This window comes from Plutella xylostella, chromosome 20 (assembly GCF_932276165.1).
Source record: "Plutella xylostella chromosome 20, ilPluXylo3.1, whole genome shotgun sequence".
NCBI lineage: Eukaryota > Metazoa > Arthropoda > Insecta > Lepidoptera > Plutellidae > Plutella > Plutella xylostella.
Genome location: NC_064000.1, coordinates 4,756,324 through 4,778,577, shown reverse-complemented (window position 1 = coordinate 4,778,577; position 22,254 = coordinate 4,756,324). Strand labels below are relative to the sequence as shown.

At 40.2% G+C, this 22,254-nt stretch overlaps 2 protein-coding genes across 2 annotated transcripts; one reads left to right on the top strand and one right to left on the bottom strand.

Moving 5' to 3' along the window:
- Nucleotides 1-79: 79 nt before the first annotated feature.
- On the top strand, nt 80-19,584 carry LOC105393822. Its single transcript, XM_048628185.1, has 15 exons — nt 80-361; nt 2,621-2,853; nt 3,189-3,363; nt 7,262-7,378; nt 8,506-8,651; nt 10,298-10,388; nt 10,846-11,009; nt 11,391-11,560; nt 12,014-12,102; nt 12,306-12,370; nt 12,828-12,992; nt 13,452-14,497; nt 15,190-15,292; nt 18,829-18,931; nt 19,364-19,584. Exons 2-15 carry the CDS (start codon nt 2,656-2,658, stop codon nt 19,486-19,488), a joined length of 2,757 nt encoding a protein of 918 aa, XP_048484142.1. The 5' UTR covers nt 80-361; nt 2,621-2,655; the 3' UTR covers nt 19,489-19,584.
- LOC105393813 (protein SREK1IP1) lies at nt 1,177-2,293 on the bottom strand. Its single transcript, XM_011565623.3, has 3 exons — nt 2,085-2,293; nt 1,692-1,885; nt 1,177-1,443 (listed from the first exon to the last, which is right to left on the bottom strand). The coding sequence occupies exons 1-3, from the start codon at nt 2,184-2,186 to the stop codon at nt 1,287-1,289; spliced, it is 453 nt and encodes a 150-aa protein (XP_011563925.3). The 5' UTR covers nt 2,187-2,293; the 3' UTR covers nt 1,177-1,286.
- Nucleotides 19,585-22,254: the final 2,670 nt, after the last annotated feature.

Here is a 22,254-nt window from a genome sequence, read left to right as displayed (position 1 = left end):
ACACAGTTATTCTTCCGAGATTAAAAAGTAAACCGTAGGACTTAGAAGAATATTCGTAAAATGGAACGTAATTTATTGTTCTGAGGGACAAACAAAAAGCAAGAAGCTTTTGTAGTAGTTCACATTTTTTGAGCTAGATAGCGCTAGTTTAGTTGAACTTTTGACGTGAACTTTTAGTGAAACTTAACCAAAATATTCAAGCTTTTTAGAATAAAAACCGTATATTTAAAGTGCTTTTAATATATTAAATAAGTAGTGTGGACACTTAAAATACTTTCTTCCAATAGTTCCAGTGATTAAGTGTTATAATGACCATGTACACGAGTGATAATGAAAACTTTGTGAATCGCCTTTGAAAAATGTAAGTTGTGGAATTTGTACAAAATACCTTTATTTCACTGGTATTATCTAGCTTTTTCGCTTAATTTGTGTGTTTAAGATATCTTAGCTCATTTAATATGAATAAATAAGTAATAGGGAAAGTTTCTAAACATAGAAGTAGCACACTTTCTACTGAGATAACTAAGTTGATATCAAAGTACATATTTGTGAATATTTTTCCTTTTAAACTTTAATCATTGTTCTACTTGTATTCTGAGCATGCCAGCACCTTTCGTAGATTGGATCTCATTTCGTAGATGAAGCAGGTTGATGGGGAAGCTACAAAAGTAACAATATTAGCATTAGTAGTGTAGTGTAAATCTGTGATGTCTACCTCTAAAATTAAGATCGTTTGTTTGTATTGAATAGGCTCCAAAAATACTGAACTGATTCCAAAAATTCTTTCGCCATTATAATGCTACTTATTCATTATATTTGATGGGTTAGGATTCTTTATATCCCACGGGAAGGACTTTGAAAACAATACTTAGCTTGCATGGAAGGTAGTATGTAATAAACAACAGATCTATGCCAGAAACTTAAACAATTGTGATTTATGAATAAAATATTTTATGTTTGATGTAAGTTCAGTAAATTAGATAATTTTCTGTTGCATAGTACTTCCCACATTATTCAAATTCAATTTATAAATTATGGTTTGTGAGGTTGACGATGTACATAAGTTATATGGACTATCTACGCACATCAGCCTATTCCATCCACTACTGGACATGAACATGGTCCACAACATCAATATATCATAATTTTGTAAAGTATGTACAGTAAAAACAAAAGTAAAATATTTAAAAATACAATTTAATATCGGTCAGTAGATATACAAATTAAAACTAGTCAGGTTTGTACATAGAAAACATCAAACATTTCTCTATTTATCATATCAATTCTTATTTTCTACTCTTCTTGTCTTCCTTATGAGATTTCTTGGACTTTTTGGAAGATTTCTTCTTTTTATGCTTCTTACTCTTTCTCTTGTGATCTCTTTCGGAGTCACTGTCTGAGTCACTATCTGATGATGAGGTGGATGATGAGCTACTTGAAGACCTGTAAATAAGAAATTAATTAAAATTATTTATTTACTTAACCTTAGGATGAGTAACGGAAGAAGGTATTTAAGTAGAAAATACTGAAGATGGTGGGATGGCCTAGTTCTCATTTTCACCAGAATTACATCAGGATATGTATGTATATTGGGGTAGCCATTGCCACACTAAGTATATTACTTATATCAAAAAAAAAGAAACAAAATTCTAACTGAAAACTAACAACTTACTAGAAAAAAGAATTAATACCTGGATCTCTTGCGTTTTTTACTCTTCTTTTTCTCCTTAGCTTTCTGGAGCTTTTCTTTGGCCTTCTGCAGCTTTTCCTGTAACTTCTGTTTGAGTTCAGCTTCTCGGAGGCTCTGCAACGGTGTGGCATACTCCACTTCACTGTCACTGCTTGTGCTGCTTACATCTAGGACTATTTCTTTGTTGGGGTCTACCTGTAATGCAATTAATTAATTTTGTACTTGTGAAAAAATATGGAATATTTTGATTTCAGCCGGGTTTGGGGCTGACAATTTCATAAGGTTATGAAATAAATCTATAAATTTTCTTGTAAATATCAATGAATATGTTAGTTATTAAAATAAATGCAGACTAGGTCGGTATTAAGTTTAAAATTAATGTGAAACCACTAACTTTGATAAAGTTCCTACATTGAAAAGTTAGGTGTCCAGCATAACCACACTTTTTGCACGCAGATCTTGATGTTTCTTTACCAAATTTACTAGCTAGGTCCATGTTCAAGTTTATATGGAAACAATACACGTCTTTCCTATAAAAAGCAAGAGTTTTTCGAGAAAATATTAGACAACAAACAAAACAAAATGTATCGCCTTGGCAAATGACCTTTGCAAATGACGTTTGAGGTTACGTTCCGTTTTACGCTAACACGGTCGCGCCACGCGCACATCGACATATCGAAATAAAAATAGAATAATTTTCTGTAACGGAACGTTACAACAGTTACAAAAAGGCGCCAAATTCAACTGAACTTTACTGATTTAGGGCGAGGCCCCATTGCTGCGCCGATCGCATCATATTCGACAGTATCATGTCCGTCCGTGGAAAACAACGCAGCGCAGCGCATGCACTGCAGCAATGAAATGAAACCTGACTGTTATTTCATTCGTAATTTCGATATTATTGATGATGAAGCTTATCCTTTTCCCCAGAACCACCGAATGCCCCCCCCGCCGTCCCCCTTGTCATGAGATGCGACGGCGGCGGCGCCATGGCGGAGTTCCTTCCCCTGTGCGACGTGCTGTTCAACGTCATCTCGCTGGCCGGCTACTTCTGCGACGTGGTGTTCGACGTGGTGATGGCGTACGCGCTGCTGGAGCGCGGGCACAGCGGCGCCGCCGCCGCGGCCGCGTCCATTGTGCTCGCGTCGCTGGTTGTGTCGCAGGTTTGTGTTTGCAAATTTTAAATTCATCATCATCAGTCAATAATCATCCACTGCTAGACATAGGCCTCTCCCAAGGAGGGACACAAAACATGATCCATTTTAAATTATTAAAAAATACATAGGTATATACATATTTTAATAGTGATAGTGATAAGGCTGTGGAGGCTGTTGCTAAGAGTCTTGAGTTATATTTCGATATTTGTTACGATACACGTTAGTTGTCGAGTCGGACACCGGAATATAGAAATACCTACAAACTCATCGCCAACCCTATAAAAATTTAAAAAATCAACTCGATCTCAACTCTATCTTATCTCATCTATCTCCCCTTACAGGTGCTATCGCTCCGCTGGCATCTCCACGTGTGGGCGGCGCGCGGGGGCGCGGGGCGGGCGGCGCCCTGGCTGCCCGTCGCCCTGCACTGTCTCCAGCTGGGAGTGCTCTGGAGATACGCCAAGCTGTTCGTGCCTAATGATCTGAGGCATGTCAAGCACCAGGTCCGGGACTTGTGTGAGTGTTTTGTTTGTTTTTGTTACTACTGTTACACCTTTGTAAGGCACCATGACATAAGTGACCATAGAGCAACGCGGACTCGAGTGTACCCTCTTCATACTCAATGGTGAATGATGCTGATCTAACTGGCCAATCCAGGGTGCTAAACTCTAGGCTCTTGTACTTGTTTGTGAGTGATTTGTGACCCTTTAAGATGAGCCAGAATCCGCTAGTGAAAATTAAGCTATTTACGCTCTCATTTCTGATGACCACGTATGAAAATTTGTTTGATCGGTGCTCTCTTTCGTAACCCCCTTTTTGACTAAGCCAGTAAGGTCAGCGATATTTCATCAATGGGGATGAACATCAAGAAAACCAAGTGAAACTTTGGCAGCACCAGCAAGTGTGCCTTTGTGGTTCTGAATGTTCTGACCTGTAGCCCTACTCTTGGCACGCAATGTATTGGTTTCATCTTGCCTTCTCGCCATTTGGCACTCCCGAAATCGACGGTGGCGCCATCTTGTCTTAACTATTGAGCGGTTTTCCGTCGAAAACCATCAAAATCGAGTCCAAATTGTGAATTGGCACTCTTGACAACCTTTTTGACAGATGTTATTGTGTTCATTCTTGTTGGGGAGAAAAAATGGCGACTGAACCAACCAATTACAATTAGAACTGAGGAATTAGGCATAGTCGCATAAGGCGCCATTTGTTATAAGCTTTAAGGTTTTCTCCCCATTGCAATATTATTATTATTGTTATTATTATTATTAAATAACTACGATGTGATAGCATTAACCGAAACTTGGCTGCTTGAAGGAATTTATGACGAGGAATTATTCGATAGTCGCTACGTTGTGTGGCGGCGTGATCGTGATCTTTTACGTACTCAGCAAAAGCGCGGAGGAGGTGTCCTGATAGCCATAAAAAATAATCTAATATCAGCTGGATCACCGGACTGGCACTCGTCCGCGGAGGACATCTGGGTCTCAGTTACGTTACGCTGTCCCATTTCGAAATCTAATTACAAATTAAATATATGTAATTTATACCTATGTACCGAAAACTTAGGCTTCTCATTTGTAGATCAGTTACAAAACTTTTGTAATAAACTTGAGTCAATAATTACGGAGCATGAGTCGGACAAGTTTATTGTTTTAGGTGATTTTAACATGAGTTGCATCAATTGGGTGGTCTCCGATTATGGACTCGAGGCAGCCTCTGTTTCAAGCGAACATATAAACATTTTTTTAGATACGGTAAGTTTTTGTGGATTACAGCAATATAACCCAGTTGTTAACAAATTCAATCATATATTGGACTTAGTTCTTTCAAATGACCATGTTCTAGGTAACTCGTGCACTGATCCTCTGGTACCAGAAGACCCGTATCACCTGGCCCTATGTATTACTGCCACATTTGCAGATCTAGAACCTCTCGTACCATGTAAGCGCTCTGTTTTCCGCTATAACCGTGCGGACTTTACTAAGATTAATAACGAAATTAATCTTATTGACTGGGATAATATACTTAGTGTGGGCGAGGTTGATGAGGCTGTAAGTCAATTCTATAACAAAATATACGAGATTAAAATTAAACATATACCCCAGCGTGATGTAAAAGCAAGTAAATACCCACCTTGGTACAATCAATCCATTATTAAAGTAATAAACGAAAAAATGAAATTTCATAGAAAGTTTAAAATGTACGGCAACTTAAGTGATAAACAAACCTTTGAGTTGCTAAGAGAAAGAGCTAAGCGTCTCGAAGGTGTATGTTACAATAATTACATGACTCATATCGAAAGTTCCATTTCTTCAAACCCTCGAGTGTTTTGGTCCTTTATTAAGGGTAAACGCAAGGGATTTTCGTTTCCTTCGTGTATGAAGCACTTAAATGTTTCATCCACGTCTGGACACGAGATTAGTAGTATGTTCTCGGAATACTTTTATTCAACGTTCTTACAATCTAACCCTGGGTCCATTCAGGTCGATAATAACCTACAGCCTGATACTTCAGCTCCGCTTGCTGATATCGCGTCAGTTGAAGTATCTGGTGATATGGTTTGTAAACTCCTTAAGTCTCTGGACCTTAACAAGTCAGCTGGCCCAGATAAACTTCCAGCAGTATTTCTCGCCAGCTGTTCTAAATCATTATCAGTCCCGTTATCAATTTTATTTAAACGGTCCTTAGTCGAGGGCGTTATGCCGTCACTATGGAAGTCGGCTTTCATCAGTCCGATTCATAAGAGTGGCCCAAAAAATATAATTGGGAACTATCGACCAATTTCCAAACTATGCCTTATTGCCAAGATATTTGAGAGAATTGTGTATGATCAGGTTTATGCATCGCTGAAATTAACATTCAACTCACAGCAACATGGTTTTCTTAAGAAAAGATCAACAGTTTCCAACCTTATTGTATTCAATGAGTTTATAACTTCACAAATGGATAACGGCAATCAAATCGATGCCGTTTACACCGATTATAGCAAAGCGTTTGATCGCATAGATCACGAAATGCTGCTCAAAAAACTTATATCAGCCGGAATTCGTGGTGATTTGTTTCGCTGGTTCAAGTCTTACATATCTAATAGGACGCAATCGGTGGTTTTAAACGGTTATACGTCAACCTGGAAAAGCATTCCTTCTGGAGTACCACAGGGATCGTTATTGGGCCCCCTCCTTTTCATTATTTTTATTAACGACATTGACGTCTGTTTTAACAACTCACAATTCCTCTTGTTTGCCGACGATATGAAGGTATTCAGAGTGGTTAATAGTCCGGAGGACTCTGCTCTACTTCAGGATGATCTCAACAAACTTAATACCTACTGCAGAGTGAACAGGTTGGATATCAATGTCTCTAAATGCTTCTCTATATCTTTTGGACGTAAACGCAGTATGTTTTCAAGTACATATAATATTAATAATCAGTCTATTTCCAGCTGCAACGAGATAAGGGATTTGGGCGTTATTATGGACTCCAAATTGCTCTTTAACAATCACATTGATAAAATAGTAAAAAAAGCATATAAATTACTAGGATTTCTTATACGCTCTTGTAAAAATTTCAATTTAATGAAATCTATTAAAATTATTTATTGCTCTCTTGTTCGAAGCAACTTGGAATATGCGTCGCAGGTGTGGAACCCACGTTATGGCGTTTATATTTCTAAAATTGAGTCCATCCAGAAAAAGTTTGTTAGATACCTGTGTTATAAGTTTAAAATTCCTAGGCGCAGCTACGAGTATCACTGCAATCAATTTCATCTTCTTCCTCTTGAAATCAGGCGTCAAGCAGCAGATATAACTTTCCTCACAAAAATAGCTCAGAATAGTGTTGATTGTCCTGATTTACTTGAAAAAATCGATATATTTGTCCCTGAGCGTCAACTACGTCACAAATCACTGTTGCATATTCCACTCGTTCATACGAATTATAGGCAGAACTCGTTCCTTTTGAGAGCTTCGCGCTCTTTTAACGCACTTAGTGTAGACTTTTTAGATTTAGACATTTTTTGTAGTAATGCTCGTTCAATCTGCTATTATTTAACCAATAAGTTTAGTACTTCTATTTAAGACAACTTATTATGGCGTGCTGTTATTTATTTACTTACTGGATATTGTGACTGGCATCTGCATTATGAACACGCAAGCAATAAATACTTATTATTTATATTATATATTTTTTAAGTAATTAATTGTAAGTAGTAATCTATTTTGTTTTGTGTTTAGTAACGTGTTTAGCACATTTAGGATTAATTTTTGTAATATTCCGTTTGAAATAAGTGAAAACTTGTAATTGGCTTTCAACTACATACTTTTAGTATTTTTCCATTAACTTTAGCTGTAAGTTTTCCATTGAAATAAAATAAAATAAAATAAAAATAAAATAAAATTATTATTTCCTGCAGGTATGCTCCGCCTCGTGCACGCGTTCTGCTCCGCTGCTCCCATGCTGCTGCTGCAGCTACACGTGCTGCTGAGCGCGCCGCCCGAGCTGCCGGACGAGCCCCGCCTAGAGCCCGCCGGTGAGATATGCCAATACAACAAGAGTTGTCCAGCAGCTCGTGCTAATGAACAGTAGAAATTATATGTACCTACCAATAAAATGTTGACCTTGGTGCAAGAGACACGCTTAAAAAGAAATAATAATGGTAAGAGAGCGGTCGGAATGCTGCAATAGAATAGCGAGCTACCGATTGTCAAATTGACATAGAGCGATTTGATTTGATATTTGACAGTCTTACCATATATAGTGCCACAAACTTATCTGTTCCGGTGAGAGCGAACTAAATTGGTCCATATAATCTATGTCATGTCAATATGAAATTCATTAGTAAGTAATGAGGTATGGACCAATTTAGTTCGCTCTCACCGGAACAGATAAGTTTGTGGCACTATACCTACCTTAAACCTGCACATGAGAAAAGAGGATGGGCAAAAATATATGGGAGCTGGGACCACCCTCCAATAGCAATAAGACTAACATCGTTGGATAGGTCTTGTCAATAGGAATAACTTTTGCTTTGACAGCTTTGTTGTAACAGTTGTCCGTTCAGAGATATATGACTTATAAGTTCCGATACTCGTCAGTTCATCTTACTGCTATTGGAGGATGGACCACCCTCCAATAGCAGTAAGACTAACGTCGTTGGATAGGCGTTGTCAATAGGAATAACTTTTGCTTTGACAGCTTTGTTGTCACAGTTGTCCGTTCAGAGATATTTGACTTATAAGTTCCGATACTGAGGCTGGACTACCCCCCAATAGCAGTAAGATGAACTGACGAGTATCGGAACTTATAAGTCAAATATCTCTGAACGGACAACTGTGACAACAAAGCTGTCAAAGCAAAAGTTATTCCTATTGACAAGACCTATCCAACGACATTAGTCTTACTGCTATTGGAGGGTGGTCCAGCCTCCAATAGCAGTAAGATGAACTGACGAGTATCGGAACTTATAAGTCAAATATCTCTGAACGGACAACTGTGACAACAAAGCTGTCAAAGCAAAAGTTATTCCTATTGACAAGGCCTATCCAACGATGTTAGTCTTAATGCTATTGGAGGGTGCTCCCAATCTGCCCATTGTCATTTATCCACAATTATCTCTTTGCAATACCCAACTTTTTACTAGTTACTTCTTTGTTGCAGCCAACAAGTCGTTCGCGCAGCTCAACGTGATATCGGCGTCGCTGTCGCTGTTCTCCGTGTGCTGGGCACTGGCGTCGTTCAGCAAGAACGTGCGGCTGCGGCACGTGCACCGCCTCGTGCTCACCTGGCTCGGGGTCATCTTCCAGGTCAGTCTTAGTGATTACTGAATAAGCGCTATATTCCTACAGCAAGAAGCAACCCCTTTTTTGGTCCTACGAGCCGGATAACCTTAAGAGTGCTGTGGTAACCACGACGTTGGTGCGTTGCATAGTCTCAGCGTATTTGCTGGGACTATAATCTTTATGACTTTCCCTTATCGACGACGTGGCGCAACGCACCAATGTGGCTTAACCCTGTCTCGTTGTATTAAGCGTATTGCATGGCAGCTCTCATTCGTTCGTTCGTTCGTCTCTATAGTGCCTCTGAAGGCCTAGCATGGGGCGCAATTAAGACGTAACAAAAGTTTTCCGTCGCGCTCGCTCTTGAGACTGCGCGAAGTGAATGAGCGCAATGCAAAACTGTCACGTCTTAAATGCGCCCCATGCGAGCCCATCTGAACGTGATATCGGCGTCGCTGTCGCTGTTCTCCGTGTGCTGGGCGCTGGCGTCGTTCAGCAAGAACGTGCGGCTGCGGCACGTGCACCGCCTCGTGCTCACCTGGCTCGGGGTCATCTTCCAGGTCAGACTTAGTCATTACGGAATAAGGACTGTATTATTTTCAGCAAGAAGGAACAGTTACATTTTTTTGGTCCTTCAAGCCGGATATCATTATATATAAAAAAAATATAAGCTTCAGAGAGAGTCTGAGTTTCGTTTTATAAAGCGTAATTGCATGACAGCTCGTTCGTTCGTTCGAATTATTCTGTAGTGACCATATGGGAAACATTCGATAGAGTAGGAAATAACTAGCCATGCCTGAATAAACATTTTCTTTCTTTCTTTCTTTCTTTCTTTCTAAAAAGCCTAGAATCCTCGGCACAAATAGTCTACTAACTATACGACGGCTCAATTTTCAGCAGATAAAAATCTTCCAATGCAGGACATAGGCCTCTCCCAGGGAGCAAACGCCATTACTTTCTCCTCAGCCTATCTCACCCAACCACTCTTATCACTACCGGATATAACTGTATAACATTTGCTACTGACTGCGGAATATAAAAAAATAATAATTAAAAAAATTAAAAAACCGACTTCAAAAAACCACTAAAAAGTAAAGTCGGTTTTTTAATTTTTTTAATTATTATTTTATTTTATAGTTTTTAGTTTATTTGCAAATAATTTTCAATCAAAAGTAAGGTGCAAATGATACCAAAAAGTCCTACTAATCAATACGAATCATTCAAGCCTAAACACGAAGTATAGTTGCTATATACCGTTGAGGAGTTCCCCTGACTGCCTTCCGTTTCCATCATCAGATCAGCTCAAGGTCACCATCATATTTTTTTGTTATAAGAACTATATTTACGTTCTTAATTTCATTAGAATCGGTTAATATGTGCCCAAAATGGAAATTCATACCCTGTTTTTACCCCTTTACCCACCCTTGGGGGTGAGATAAAATTCTGAAAAAAAATGGGACCACCTGGAAGCTCAACCCAATACAACAAAAAAATAATTTTCAAAATCGGTCCATAAACGGCGGAGTAATCGGTGAACATACATAAAAAAAATATAAAAAAAAAGATCCCGACGAATTGAGAACCTCCTCCTTTTTTTGAAGTCGGTTAATAAAAAGGATTGTTACATAAATGTATTAATGAAATGTATTAATGAATGTATTTTTCCATTCCAGTTCCTATGGCGGCTGGGCACCATCTCTGCGAGAATGTGCGCGCTCACAGTCTACGCGCTGTCCTACGAGTATTATATATTTTTAGTTATAGGTGAGTCATTGTTATTGAATTTTATTACTTTTTCGAAGACGTGTCTTTTACCAAATTAATGATAAACCATTTTCAATGTTTCTGCCTGCAAGGATCTAACAAGGTATGTGTAAACTCTAAATGTAGTGATAGTAAATGACTTCAAATACAGTAGGTACACAGTCTAGTGAAGTAATAATTTTATTATAATCAACAGGAAATATTAGTATATCAAGCAGAATGGCAGGTGTATTACCTACCCCATTTTAACTTTTAGAAGCTGACTTCTGCAATATTTATTGCTATTGTATAAGAGCCAGCGGAAAACCAGCGCTGTAGCCTTATTGCTGAGCTAGTGCCTTTTTGATGCTCTGGAAAACCACTTTTGTTTATTTTGTTTTTGTATAATTTTCTGTCATTGTTGTCAGTGACTCCAATAAAATGTTTCATCTTTCTAAACTAACATCCATTTCCGCAGGTCTCCACTGGTTCTCAATGTTCCTCTGGCTGATGTCCCCCAAGTCCATATTCCACGGCGAGCGACTCGGGGCGGCTCGGCGCGCCTACCTGTCGGCTCTAGTAGCTGTTGTGCACGTGTTCGCGTACATCAACCTGCAGGACCGACATCCGAGGCAGAAGATGGTGAGTATGGCATTATGCTGAGGGGGGACCCTTTTGTTAACATGATAATTATATACACATGTTGTTTGTCTGTCTGTTTTACTAATATTTCTTTATCATACCTAATTTAATATTTCCGTGTAACCTGTGTATGTATTGTGTTAATTAAATAAACAATATAGAATATAATAGTCTTGCTGCATGCACCTAGGGGCTACAGTCGCTCGCTACTTGTTGTTGTAAATGATTGTACCTGTCTGCACTGGTCCCGACCGTGTATGTGTTTGCTTATACCTACCATCCTAGATCACGTTTAACCCACAAATCTCGTGAGCTAACATAACAGTTGATGGGTGAATCGACTCTGGATGAACCGTTTCAGAATCTCATTTAATTCCACAGATAACATTCTACTCTGTGATGGTCATTGAGAACTGCATCCTGGTGCTGGCGTGCTGGGGGGGCGCAGCGGGGGTCTCGGGGGTCGCGGGGGGCGCGGGGGGTGTACTCCCGCTTGTGTTCATACTCGGCGCCACGGCTGCCGGGCTCGCCTTCATGATGCTGTATTATAGGTGGGTACTGCCTTTATTTTTACAATAGGTACACTTTATTTGCACCAAGAACAAAAGTTACAAAACAAAAAATTAAACAATACAAAGAGGACGGCCTAATTGCTTATAGCAATCTCTACTAGAAAACCTTTAGATGAAAGAGGGTATTTATTAACTAAAGAGGTTAAAAAGATGGCGAGTTGACGTGTCTTTATCTCAGATATTGCAACACCCAGGCTTGCTACTCCAGTTTACTCGGAAGCTAGGCTGGCTGAGCTGAAATCAAGGGGATGTGTACAAAGGTTCCACTCGAGAGAGCCACGTACAGGAACTTCGCCCCCTCTCAGAATAGAATAGAATAGACGTGTCTTTGTTACAGGGGAACCTTCGCCATAAGGGTTAGAGTTATTGACCGTCCGGTCGTCCTACATTATTTCGATATTAGTGAAGTAAGTATTATAATGTTGTTTCCAGATTCTTCCACGTGCGGCGGCTGGGCTACATGCTGCGCGAGCACCAGCAGGGCACCAACAGCACCAACGCCTCCAGCCAAAACAAAAACGGTAAATTAACTTTATAACACCTGTTATTTCTTTAACTCAGCTGTACATAATAAGGTTCCTTTATTTATACAGTCCAGACTCGGATTATTATTACTTAAGTACATATTTTTTAAATTATGTTTGTACGCCTTGTTTCGTACCTACCTATGTGATTGATTACAAATACTTAGGTATTTTCAAAAGATTTTTGTGTTTATATTCAGGTAAACAGATGCCCACAGACGCCGCGGCTATCCCGGGTGTCTTTAACTGTCGCTTCTCCAATCCAGTGTGAGTAAATTTGATTTGTAAACTTATATAATTCAGAAAAAAAATGGTTTGGTTTTACGCCTTCTCCAATCCAGTGGGAGTAAATTTGATTTGTAAACTTATATAATTCAGAAAAAAAAATTGGTTTGGTTTTACGCGGCGCGGTGAATAGTATAGTCAGTCGGTGACTTCATTTTGAAAAGAGTGATAGATTCGGAGAGCGACCATTCCTCAACGAATAGTGGCCAAGTAGCATAGCCAACCAATGGCGTCGCGCGTTTTAGACACATTCTATTAGAAGACCCATCCCGCACTGGGGATCTACAAAATATACAAATAACTTAAGACCGTTTCCGTCTTCCTCGAATGAAAATGAGAATCTGTCAAATTAGTCCGTATCGATGAAGAAGTGAGATATTCAAATTGAAATAGTTCATCTATTACTTTTTACATCGCGTTGTGAGTAATGTACTTAGCCTAAAAATCTACAACACCTTTCCCTCCACAGTGCAGCAAACGCGCGTAAGAAGAAGAAGCCTTCGTCCTTCGTGCCGCCCCCCGCGGCCCCCGCGCCCCCCGCCCCCGCCGCTCCCGCCGCCGCCTTCTGGAGGCGCCCGCTGCCCACCACGCATAACCACCATGTGAGTACACTACCATTAAATACTACCCCCCATATTGATAAAAATTTTAGTGGACTCTTTAGCTAACTGTTTTGTCAGTCTCTGAAAGAGAACAATTTGTTATTTGGCAGAGAGGGACAAAACAGTTCAATAGCTAAAGCGTCCACTAACTTTTTTACGAATAAGGGGGTACGTATTTACACTAAAGTACAGAAACACTATAGGGACCAGATGTCCTACTTCCACTTTCCAGTAGGTACCTTAGAGTTTAGAACCACTTGAAGGGAAACGCTGGTAAGAAGAAGCGTATATTTCAAGACAAACCCATATACTTCTACCTAATAAGTAATCATTAGCTTCGCTAAAATAAATCCTGTGTATAAGTATATTTTTTTACACTTGCAAGAATAAACCTCTTCGTTCGTGCCACCCCAAAAATGACGTCATCTTATACGAATAAAAAACATCATTTTCTTGCAGGGCGGTTCATCAGAGAACGAAGGCTCAAGCGTCGGTTCCCGAGTCAACATCCAACAGAAACTACAAGAGAAGAAACAGAAGCAACTCGCCGAACTACGAGTCATAGAGGAGGAGATCAAACAGGGGAAACTGGCCAAAACCACCCCCGTGGCCGTCGAGGAAATATACAGCAGTCTGCAGAGACAACCCATACCCAGGGCCAAGACCCACGCGGACCCGCCCAGCTGGCCCGCCCTAGACATCACGCACCCTTACCAAAACTACCCGGTCTTACCCCACACCTGCAATATTTACCCCACTTACACAGAAATCAAACAGACGTATAACTTTCCGAATGGAACGGAAAACGGGACGGGGAGTGAACTCAATGAACAGTTAAACGCCAGGAGGATACCTAATAGAGGGGTGTATAGCCAAGATCCAGGTAGGACTTTTTATGAGAGTCCCGCGAATGGGAGGGCAGAAGTGAATCGAACGCCGCTTAGGACGTACTTGGTCGGAGAGACCAGGAGCTACGAAACAAACGGATGCGGCAGTCCAAAGAACGCGCTAAATAATAGCCCGAGAGCGTACGCGGGTGACGTCAGCTCGGCCAACAACTCCTACGAACGACCCTCGTTAGATAAATCGCGAATACCCATACAAAACACCCCCATATACGAAGACAGACAGAACTTGGGAGAATACTCGGGGTATTGCGAGAATAATAACCAAAATATGTATAATAAGGGTGAATATGTAGCCGCGATACAGACGGCGTTATCCAACGCTCAAGGGGTGGATATTCGGACGTATAGCGACGCTAACAATCCTGTTTACGGGCAGAACGGGGGTAACCCTGGGTATGGGCAGAACGGGGGTAACCCTGGGTACGGGCAGAATGGGGACCGGTTATTTCCCTACAGCAGTGTAGCTAAGAGTAAGCTGGAGGTCATGAGGAAGATGCAGCGATGCCGGACGCCGGAGATCCTTCTAGCCCCACACTACCTAGAAGGCTGTAATAGGCAAGTCTGCTGCCATTGGGGCGCACCGCAGCCTTATAATGGGTAAGTTTTTGTATTTTTTTGTCGTTTGTGTAACGAGAACAAAAAATGTGACATAGGTGAAAGGAATTAAAGAGAAACTCTGTAAAAAAGCTTATTATAAAATTGATGATTACTTAGAGGACGTTAAGGCATGGCTGTGCATGCAATAAATAGTTAGCTCTGCTCATATTATTATTATAATTATTATTATTAAGCTTATAAGTACCTATTGTATACTAACTAGTTTTAAATTTTTTTTTTGAATAGATGGCTCAGGAGTTTCTTGCCTCCGTTCTTCTCCTTAGACAGAAAGAGCCCCCCTTATCCGAACGGAGCTACTCTCCGTTTGTAAAAATTTACGTTCATCGGAAATAAATAGTTAGCTCTGCTCATATTATTATTATAATTATTATTATTAAGCTTATAAGTACCTATTGTATACTAACTAGTTTTAAATTTTTTTTTTGAAAAGATGGCTCAGGAGTTTCTTGCCTCCGTTCTTCTCCTTAGACAGAAAGAGCCCCCCTTATCCGAACGGAGCTACTCTCCGTTTGTAAAAATTTACGTTCATCGGAAAATTTTCTATTTTTACGATGAATAAAAAATTTAGACGTTGACTTTGAAGGTTCTGTCGGCAAAGTGTCAGATGGTGGGCCGTCGGCGAAGGGTTGTGGATTCTGAAAATACTTACCTCTATTATGTTTGTTTTACAGCAGAAAGAAGGAGGATGGAGTGGGCGCGAGTAGCGGCGAGGAGTCGAGCCCGGAGGGCGTCCCACGGGACACGCCGCGCCCGCCCAGCGATATTGATAGTCAGGTAGATATCAAGGGCGTACCCAGGTAGGGGCAGGGGGGGGCAGCTGCCCCCCCCCTAGAAGATAAAATAAACTAAAATTTTCCTGCCAAGTGGGAATTAAAATTTAAAACGTGTTACCTACTACCACATTAATAAAAGCACCTTAAATCGTAAACGTCGTAACTTCACTTTTTGGCGAAAAAGACTTTTTGGTATCAATAGAAGCGTTTTTTCAAAGCGCATCTTTTCGTATTACTCGTAAATCGATAAAAAACTGAACTCAGAGCAGATTAAGTTCTTTTTTTCTCCTAACTCCAAGACGACCGAATGGCGTAGTGGTTAGTGACCCTGACTACTGAGCCGATGGTCCCGGGTTCGATTCCCGGCTGGGGCAGATATTTGTTTAAACACAGATATTTGTTCTCGGGTCTTGGATGTGCCCGTATAATGGCAATAGGCCCGCCCCCTATTACATTGGGTCTAACATAACACTCTGGCGAAAAGTGGGTGCAGCAATGCACCTCTGCCTACCCCGCAAGGGTGTACATTAGTACGAGGCGTGAGTGCGTGTTTTTTTTTTTTTTTTTTAACTCCAATTCATGATTTTTGAATAAAAAAACCTCGTTACTCCTACTCCCATACAACGAGCAATGTATGCGAGACTAAACGTAAATTTTTCTAATAAAACTAGGTTTTTAACTTTGTTTTAACTTAACATTGTTATTGATCAATTTAAAGTAAAATTTTGCTGTTTATTAGCAACGAATCCTTGGCTCCTCCAACCGATCCCATCACAGTCATTCTCTTCGACTTGACAAAAAAGGTGCTCCATGGAGGGAAATAGATTGCACGGCACTCGTATAGAGGCGATGGACTCCTTTGCGAGGGCCCCCAGATTTGTTAGTAGCCCGTGCACTGCATGGCGTGCAGAGCACCAGCTACTTTTTGATTCCGGGGAACGTCTTGAAATGCTCCTCGAATGACCGATCTGGTGGCTCCCTGCTCATTAGGAGTTTGTATGGTGTCAGGAGGGGCGTTGTTTTTAGGCCTAGGCGGTGGACCATGCCGAATACGGAAACTTTCGTCTTTGGGATGTCATCCTTGGAGGACGCTCAGCACCTTATCTGAGTCATCACCAGCATGCATTGTGCCGTTTGCGAGCTTGATTTGCAGGACAGTGTTGTATGCCAAGTTTAATTGCAGAGGTGTCTAAGACCGACCCCTGTGGAACTACGCAACTGACCTCCTTCTGCGAAAATAAACTCTCTCTCAAACTTAATGTACCTGTTGGATCTCTGACTATTTGCTGGAGGTAGGAAGGCAATTGATGGTATTCAAGAGTGCCCCTAAACGTACCCCAAGGCAAGCGCAACTATCCCCGCGGTGCCCATTTGCATCCGACGCAGAAGAATTTCTACTTATACGTATTGTATCATTTCGTAAGCCAAACTGACAATTCGAAAGGTGAAGACTGTTCAGCCAGGGGTGTCACTAGTTTAAAGAGCTTGTCAGCCTCTTACAGCAGGCAGATGGGTCGGTATACAGAAGAAGAATCTGCAGTACTGTCTCTTCAGGAGCTTTAACGTGGCCTCTTTCCAGTCAGTGGAGATTTCACTGGCACTCAGGCTACGGTTCAACAGACATATAAACTGACAGACAAACCAGCTCTGAGCGCCAGCACCCACACACGGTCTGGTATGCCATCGGGGCTACGAACTATTTTTGTGCTCCATTCCAACTCTCGATCTGTCACTCCTTGCTCGTCATTTCCTAGTCCCTGGGAAACAGCGTGCTTACCACTAGGGTTTCAACGGCGACGGCGGGACCATGGACTCAGCTTGCCTAGTACTGATTTATGATGTCTACTGCTTATAAAGATGATTGCTGATTATATAATCATTTTATTAAGTACATCAATAATACTCAAAATTTTAAGTAATAGGTAAAAGTATGGTTAATCTATATTTGAACAGCGTAAGTCCATCATAGAGAAAAGTATTTTGCATAATTGAAGTCCGAAAAACTCGTATTTCCAGGAAAAACACGTATCTCCAATAATAGTATATTCACATAGATATTGGGCAAAGATGGTTAGTCAGTAAAAGTAAGTAAAATAGCTTATTTTTCACAACGCCGTCGAATCCACAACCACTTTTTTAGTCTAGTAACAAAAAAACATTAGGGGGTATCCTAAGTAGAAGTACCTACATTTTTTTGTCTTCTGTAAAATTTGCTCGCGCGGAGTTAGGATGTTTATGATTTAAGGTGATAGCGTGTTACCTACTACTAATGATACATTGACTCAAACTAATGATAAAATTAATTTTTCATGATTTTTTGTTTAAATATACCCGACCGACCATCATTTCGAAACAGGTATGAGCTGCCCCTCCCTAGCTGAAATCCTGGGTACGCCCTTGGTAGATATAGTACCTATCATTATTATGTAGAGGATATTGTTGCATCGTAATCATCATCAGCCCGTTCCATCCATTGCTGACTTATAATTTTGCTAAGGAGTGACAAAACAGCACTCTGTATGCGGTTTCCCAGTTTCTACATACTCACTAGCTGTTGGTGACAATTGTCTATCCAACCTACCTATATATTTCGGCAGATATTTTAGGACCTAAAAGTATCAACAGCCCCTCTCTTCTGCTGCAACACGATTTCGTTATCGACGTAGATAAAAAATTACTATTTCGCGATACGCCATAAAAATTTATTATGTATGCACTTAAATTTTGTTGACATTTAAATTTAAAATTCTTTTGTTATTGTTTTTATTAATTCACCTAATTGCTTGCTGATTATGATTGTAATATTAACTATTTGACATCTGAAATTATTTATTTATTTACCTTTTTATAATATCATCGCCCATCATACGCCCGGTCCTAATGTATGGCAGTGAGACCTGGGCAGCGACGCAAACGCATGTCAGAGCGGTCCAAGCGGCTGAAATGAAGATGTTGAGGTGGATGTGCGGGGTCACAAGGCTTGACAGAATCCGCAATGAGTACGTTCGCGGCAGCCTGGGAGTACGCGACATCGCCGACAAACTCCAAGAAAACCGCTTACGATGGTTCGGACATGTCAAGAGAAAACCACCTGACTATGTTGGAAACGAAGCACTGCGCCTGTCCGCCCCCGGTCGGAGATCCCGAGGAAGACCTAAAACCAGATGGATAGACGTAGTGCAAAAAGACCTACGACACTGCCAAGTCTCTGAAGACGACGTTGGAGACAGGGCGAAGTGGAGAGAGAAAACGAGGAAGGCAGACCCCACCACCATATGGGACACATAGCCTGAAAGAGAGAGAGAGACCTTTTTATAATATCATGCATGTTTATGAATATAATTTACTAACATTGACTAAGGATACATTGTTACTAACACATTGTGTGGATTGTTATATCTGAAATAAATAAATTATTATTATTATTATTATAAATAAGGCGCTGTGATTGGTGGATGGCTGGATAACGGACCCGTGTAGCAGCTGATGACCTTATTATTATGAATTCCGATTACCTAATCATGCTATTTGTTGCAGATATCCCTCCCGCGCTCGTACACGCTGCCTCGCGAGTTCCGCTACTGGCGGCGGCGGCCGCGGCTGCGCGACGCTCGCCTGCCCAGCAACAACAGCAGCGACGGTAATACACCAACCACCTTATTCAACTACTTCATGTATTGTAAACGACACCACTAAACCACACCACTGTGGTGTCGTGTGGGTGTCGTTCACAATTTTTTTAGGCAACCAAATTAGTTCACTTTATACGTCGCGAAGCTCGCAGGAAGTACAAGTCTACGCTGGAAATTCCATCGTCGATTTACTTTCGCGAGTGAAGCAACTGAGGTTTTCCCGTGGAAATTTTGGAATAAATAGTATGTGGGTAATCTACAGCGTCTGATTACAGGCCAAGAGGCAAGAGTCACCATAGTAATCGCACAGTCTATAGTAGTCAATACATACTCCCTAATAGTCCCACTTATATACCTACCAGCCACCATTTTCATCCTTATTTCTAAATCAACAACCATTACACCAGTAAACATTCCACTAATAAACTTACACCTGGCAGGCGATGTCGACAGCGGCGACGATAACAGCGACGGCCGCAGCGACAGTTCCTCGTCGCAGCGACAGAACCACCGCGAGCCGCGGCCCGCGCGCCGACTGTGCATCAAACCGGAGACCAAACTGTGATGACTGTCTTTGTTATAATATAGGCGTAATGAGATATAATGATGGCCCTTCTCGTTAGAGACGCACTTATGTTCCTTGTACTTATGGCCTTTTCACAGTATTTACGGCACGCATGGGAGGAGGGTGAGCGTTTATTAAGTATACTCTAATTTTTAATTCCGCGGAATTCTGACATTTCATTAGTGATACCACTAAAAAAGCTCTTCACCGAAAAAAGGTAAAATTTGGATCCATTTAAGGGCAATATTTTTTAAATGTTTTCATAGAAAAACATAAATCTAAATATTTACTTGCTCAAGTGAAGTTGGCAATACAAAAATAACAAATATTTCAATACTAGCTGTTGCCACGAGCTTCGCTTCACCTTAGTTAGTTTTCCCGTGGGAATTCCACGTGGGAAGGCTACTTTTTATCGCGGTGTCAGCTAAATCCATTCCAAATTTCATTAAAATCGGTTCAGTTGTTTGGACGTGAAGAAGTAACAAAGGTACACACATACTCACAAACTTTCGCATTTATAATATTAAGTAAAATGACGACTCACGACCGTTGTATCGAATTAATTTTAATTACTTTATTTTATTCTTTAGCATGGCATCACTTGCTACTAAATTCAGGGATAACAAACCTTTTTAATCGATTTCAAATAAAAGATTCTCAATTTGGTAAGTACATAATATGTTCGGTATATAGGTACTCAAAGGTACCTATGAAAGATTATTGAAACTGCACCATATTAACATATGACAATCCATTAAGCCTAATAAACAAATATGAATTTTTTTATTGTATAAGTATGTTTATATGTTTGTTGGTATTGTACGTTTGTCCACGAATATCTCGGAAACGATTGATCCGATTGTTACTATTCTTTTTTAGAGTTCCGTACCTGAAAAGGAAAAAAGGAACCCTTATTGTTGTCCGTCTGTCTGTCACCACCCTTTTTCTCAGAAACGGTTAAAGATATCAAGCTAATATTTCATATAGATGTACATAATAATGAAATTAAAATGAAAAATATCTCAGGTAAGTAGACTTGTATGGAACCCTCAGTACGCGAGTCCAACTGGCACTTGGCCGGTTTCTTATCGTTGACCTTTCGCGTTGTGATAGTTTGTTGATTTTTATAAACGTTATGGAGCCACAACCTGGCCCTTCCCAGGAAGCGGCCCCATCTGACAGAGCACAAGAGTCAGACTTTCTCTCTCCCAGTAAGAAGCGTCCTCGTGGTTCTTATGCGCCTAACGTAAAGACCATCATTCTAAATATTTAAAAATATAATATAGAAAATTGTCCGGATACAACTGATGTTCAGACTCGTATTGAAAAAAGTACCCAGCCAAAAAAGGTTTGTGATCTCTGACATGTCAAAAATTGATAACTGTCAGAATTCCGTGAGATAAAAGATTAGAGATTAGTGCATTACCTACTTTGTCGCCGAAATATAACATGTATGAGTGTATACGACTGCACTGCACGTATTTCGGTGCGCGGATATGAGATAAAAACGGCGGTAAATCACATTATGAATAGCGCACTATAAAAATATCTTTGGAATCGGATGATTATTGTAATAAGAGTGGGCTCAGACCGAGGTAGCATACTCATATAGTGTAAACCCCACTTTAGGGTCAGGGGCAGGCGTAAAAAAATCCTATTTAATTTCGAAAGTTTTCATATAGTTCCTCCATTTGTTACATGGATGGTATGTTATTATTACTTGTATACTAACAACGTTTCTCAGCTTTAATGAACATTCCAATGTAGGGTGACCGCTGTAAAGACATTTGACTAGATTTAGAATAAGGCAAGGCAGTTACGCTGAGGTTGCATGATGGAACTAAGGTCGACCTGAATTTATTGCTGCCTTGCTGTAACATACTGAAAGGGACAGATTATGAGGTCGCCCTTAGTTTAAAGTCTGATATTAGAGACTAGTTAATATTTTATAGAATGTTAAACTGAACTAATCCGTCCAAGAACAGACTTAAATTATTGGATCTCACTGTATAAAATTTTGAATTACTCAAATTTCTGATTATACAAATAACATAATAATTTAAGATATTTCTTTAGTGTACTGTAATGTACTTAATTGAATTCATAACAACTATTTCTACTTATTGTAATATTTTGTAAATCTATTAATTAATGTATGATACTGTATATTTTATAATATGTACAAAAGGACAGGGAGTAAAATAAAAAAGCGATTATTATTTTATTTACCTTTTTACTTCATTATCTATTTTATCCAATTGTAAAAGGGAACCAATCACACGCTATCACTCCGTCGCTACTAAGCTACAGATCTCGGCCATTTACACGTAAATAAAGAAACGTCAACCAAAATAAGATTAAAATTCACAAATACACATTTAATGTCTATCTTATAATCGAAGAGTTGGATCGCGCCGAGAGGCAAGCGAAGTGTTGAAGCAGTAACAAAGATATAACTAAAATTGTAGGTCATTTGAAGAACCTTAGTCTATAAAAACATAATGAAGACTCAGGTTAGTAGTAAATGCATTCAAAAATAGAGACGTGCGTTTATAGATATCGAAAAATAGCGGGTCGCGGCGCGCCCCAACCCCTAGCCTAGCTACACCCACGGACTGACGCATCGGCCAACAACACAGGTTACTGTTACATGACAACATATTGAACGCTACAAATGCCAAGAAGCACCCACAAATCGTCAAGCGAATATGTAACTTATTCTAAATTGTGATCTGAGCTGCGGTATTTCAATAGTGTTGATATGGA

Coding starts and splice junctions, on each gene's coding strand:
- LOC105393822 (XM_048628185.1), top strand. CDS start 2,656: ATGAGATGCGACGGCGGCGGCGCCATGGCGGAGTTCCTTCCCCTGTGC. Junction 2,854..3,188: donor CGTCGCTGGTTGTGTCGCAG/GTTTGTGTTTGC, acceptor CTCCCCTTACAG/GTGCTATCGCTCCGCTGGCA. Junction 3,364..7,261: donor GCACCAGGTCCGGGACTTGT/GTGAGTGTTTTG, acceptor TATTTCCTGCAG/GTATGCTCCGCCTCGTGCAC.
- LOC105393813 (XM_011565623.3), bottom strand. CDS start 2,186: ATGGACCTAGCTAGTAAATTTGGTAAAGAAACATCAAGATCTGCGTGC. Junction 1,886..2,084: donor AATGTAGGAACTTTATCAAA/GTTAGTGGTTTC, acceptor ATTGCATTACAG/GTAGACCCCAACAAAGAAAT. Junction 1,444..1,691: donor AAAAAACGCAAGAGATCCAG/GTATTAATTCTT, acceptor TCTTATTTACAG/GTCTTCAAGTAGCTCATCAT.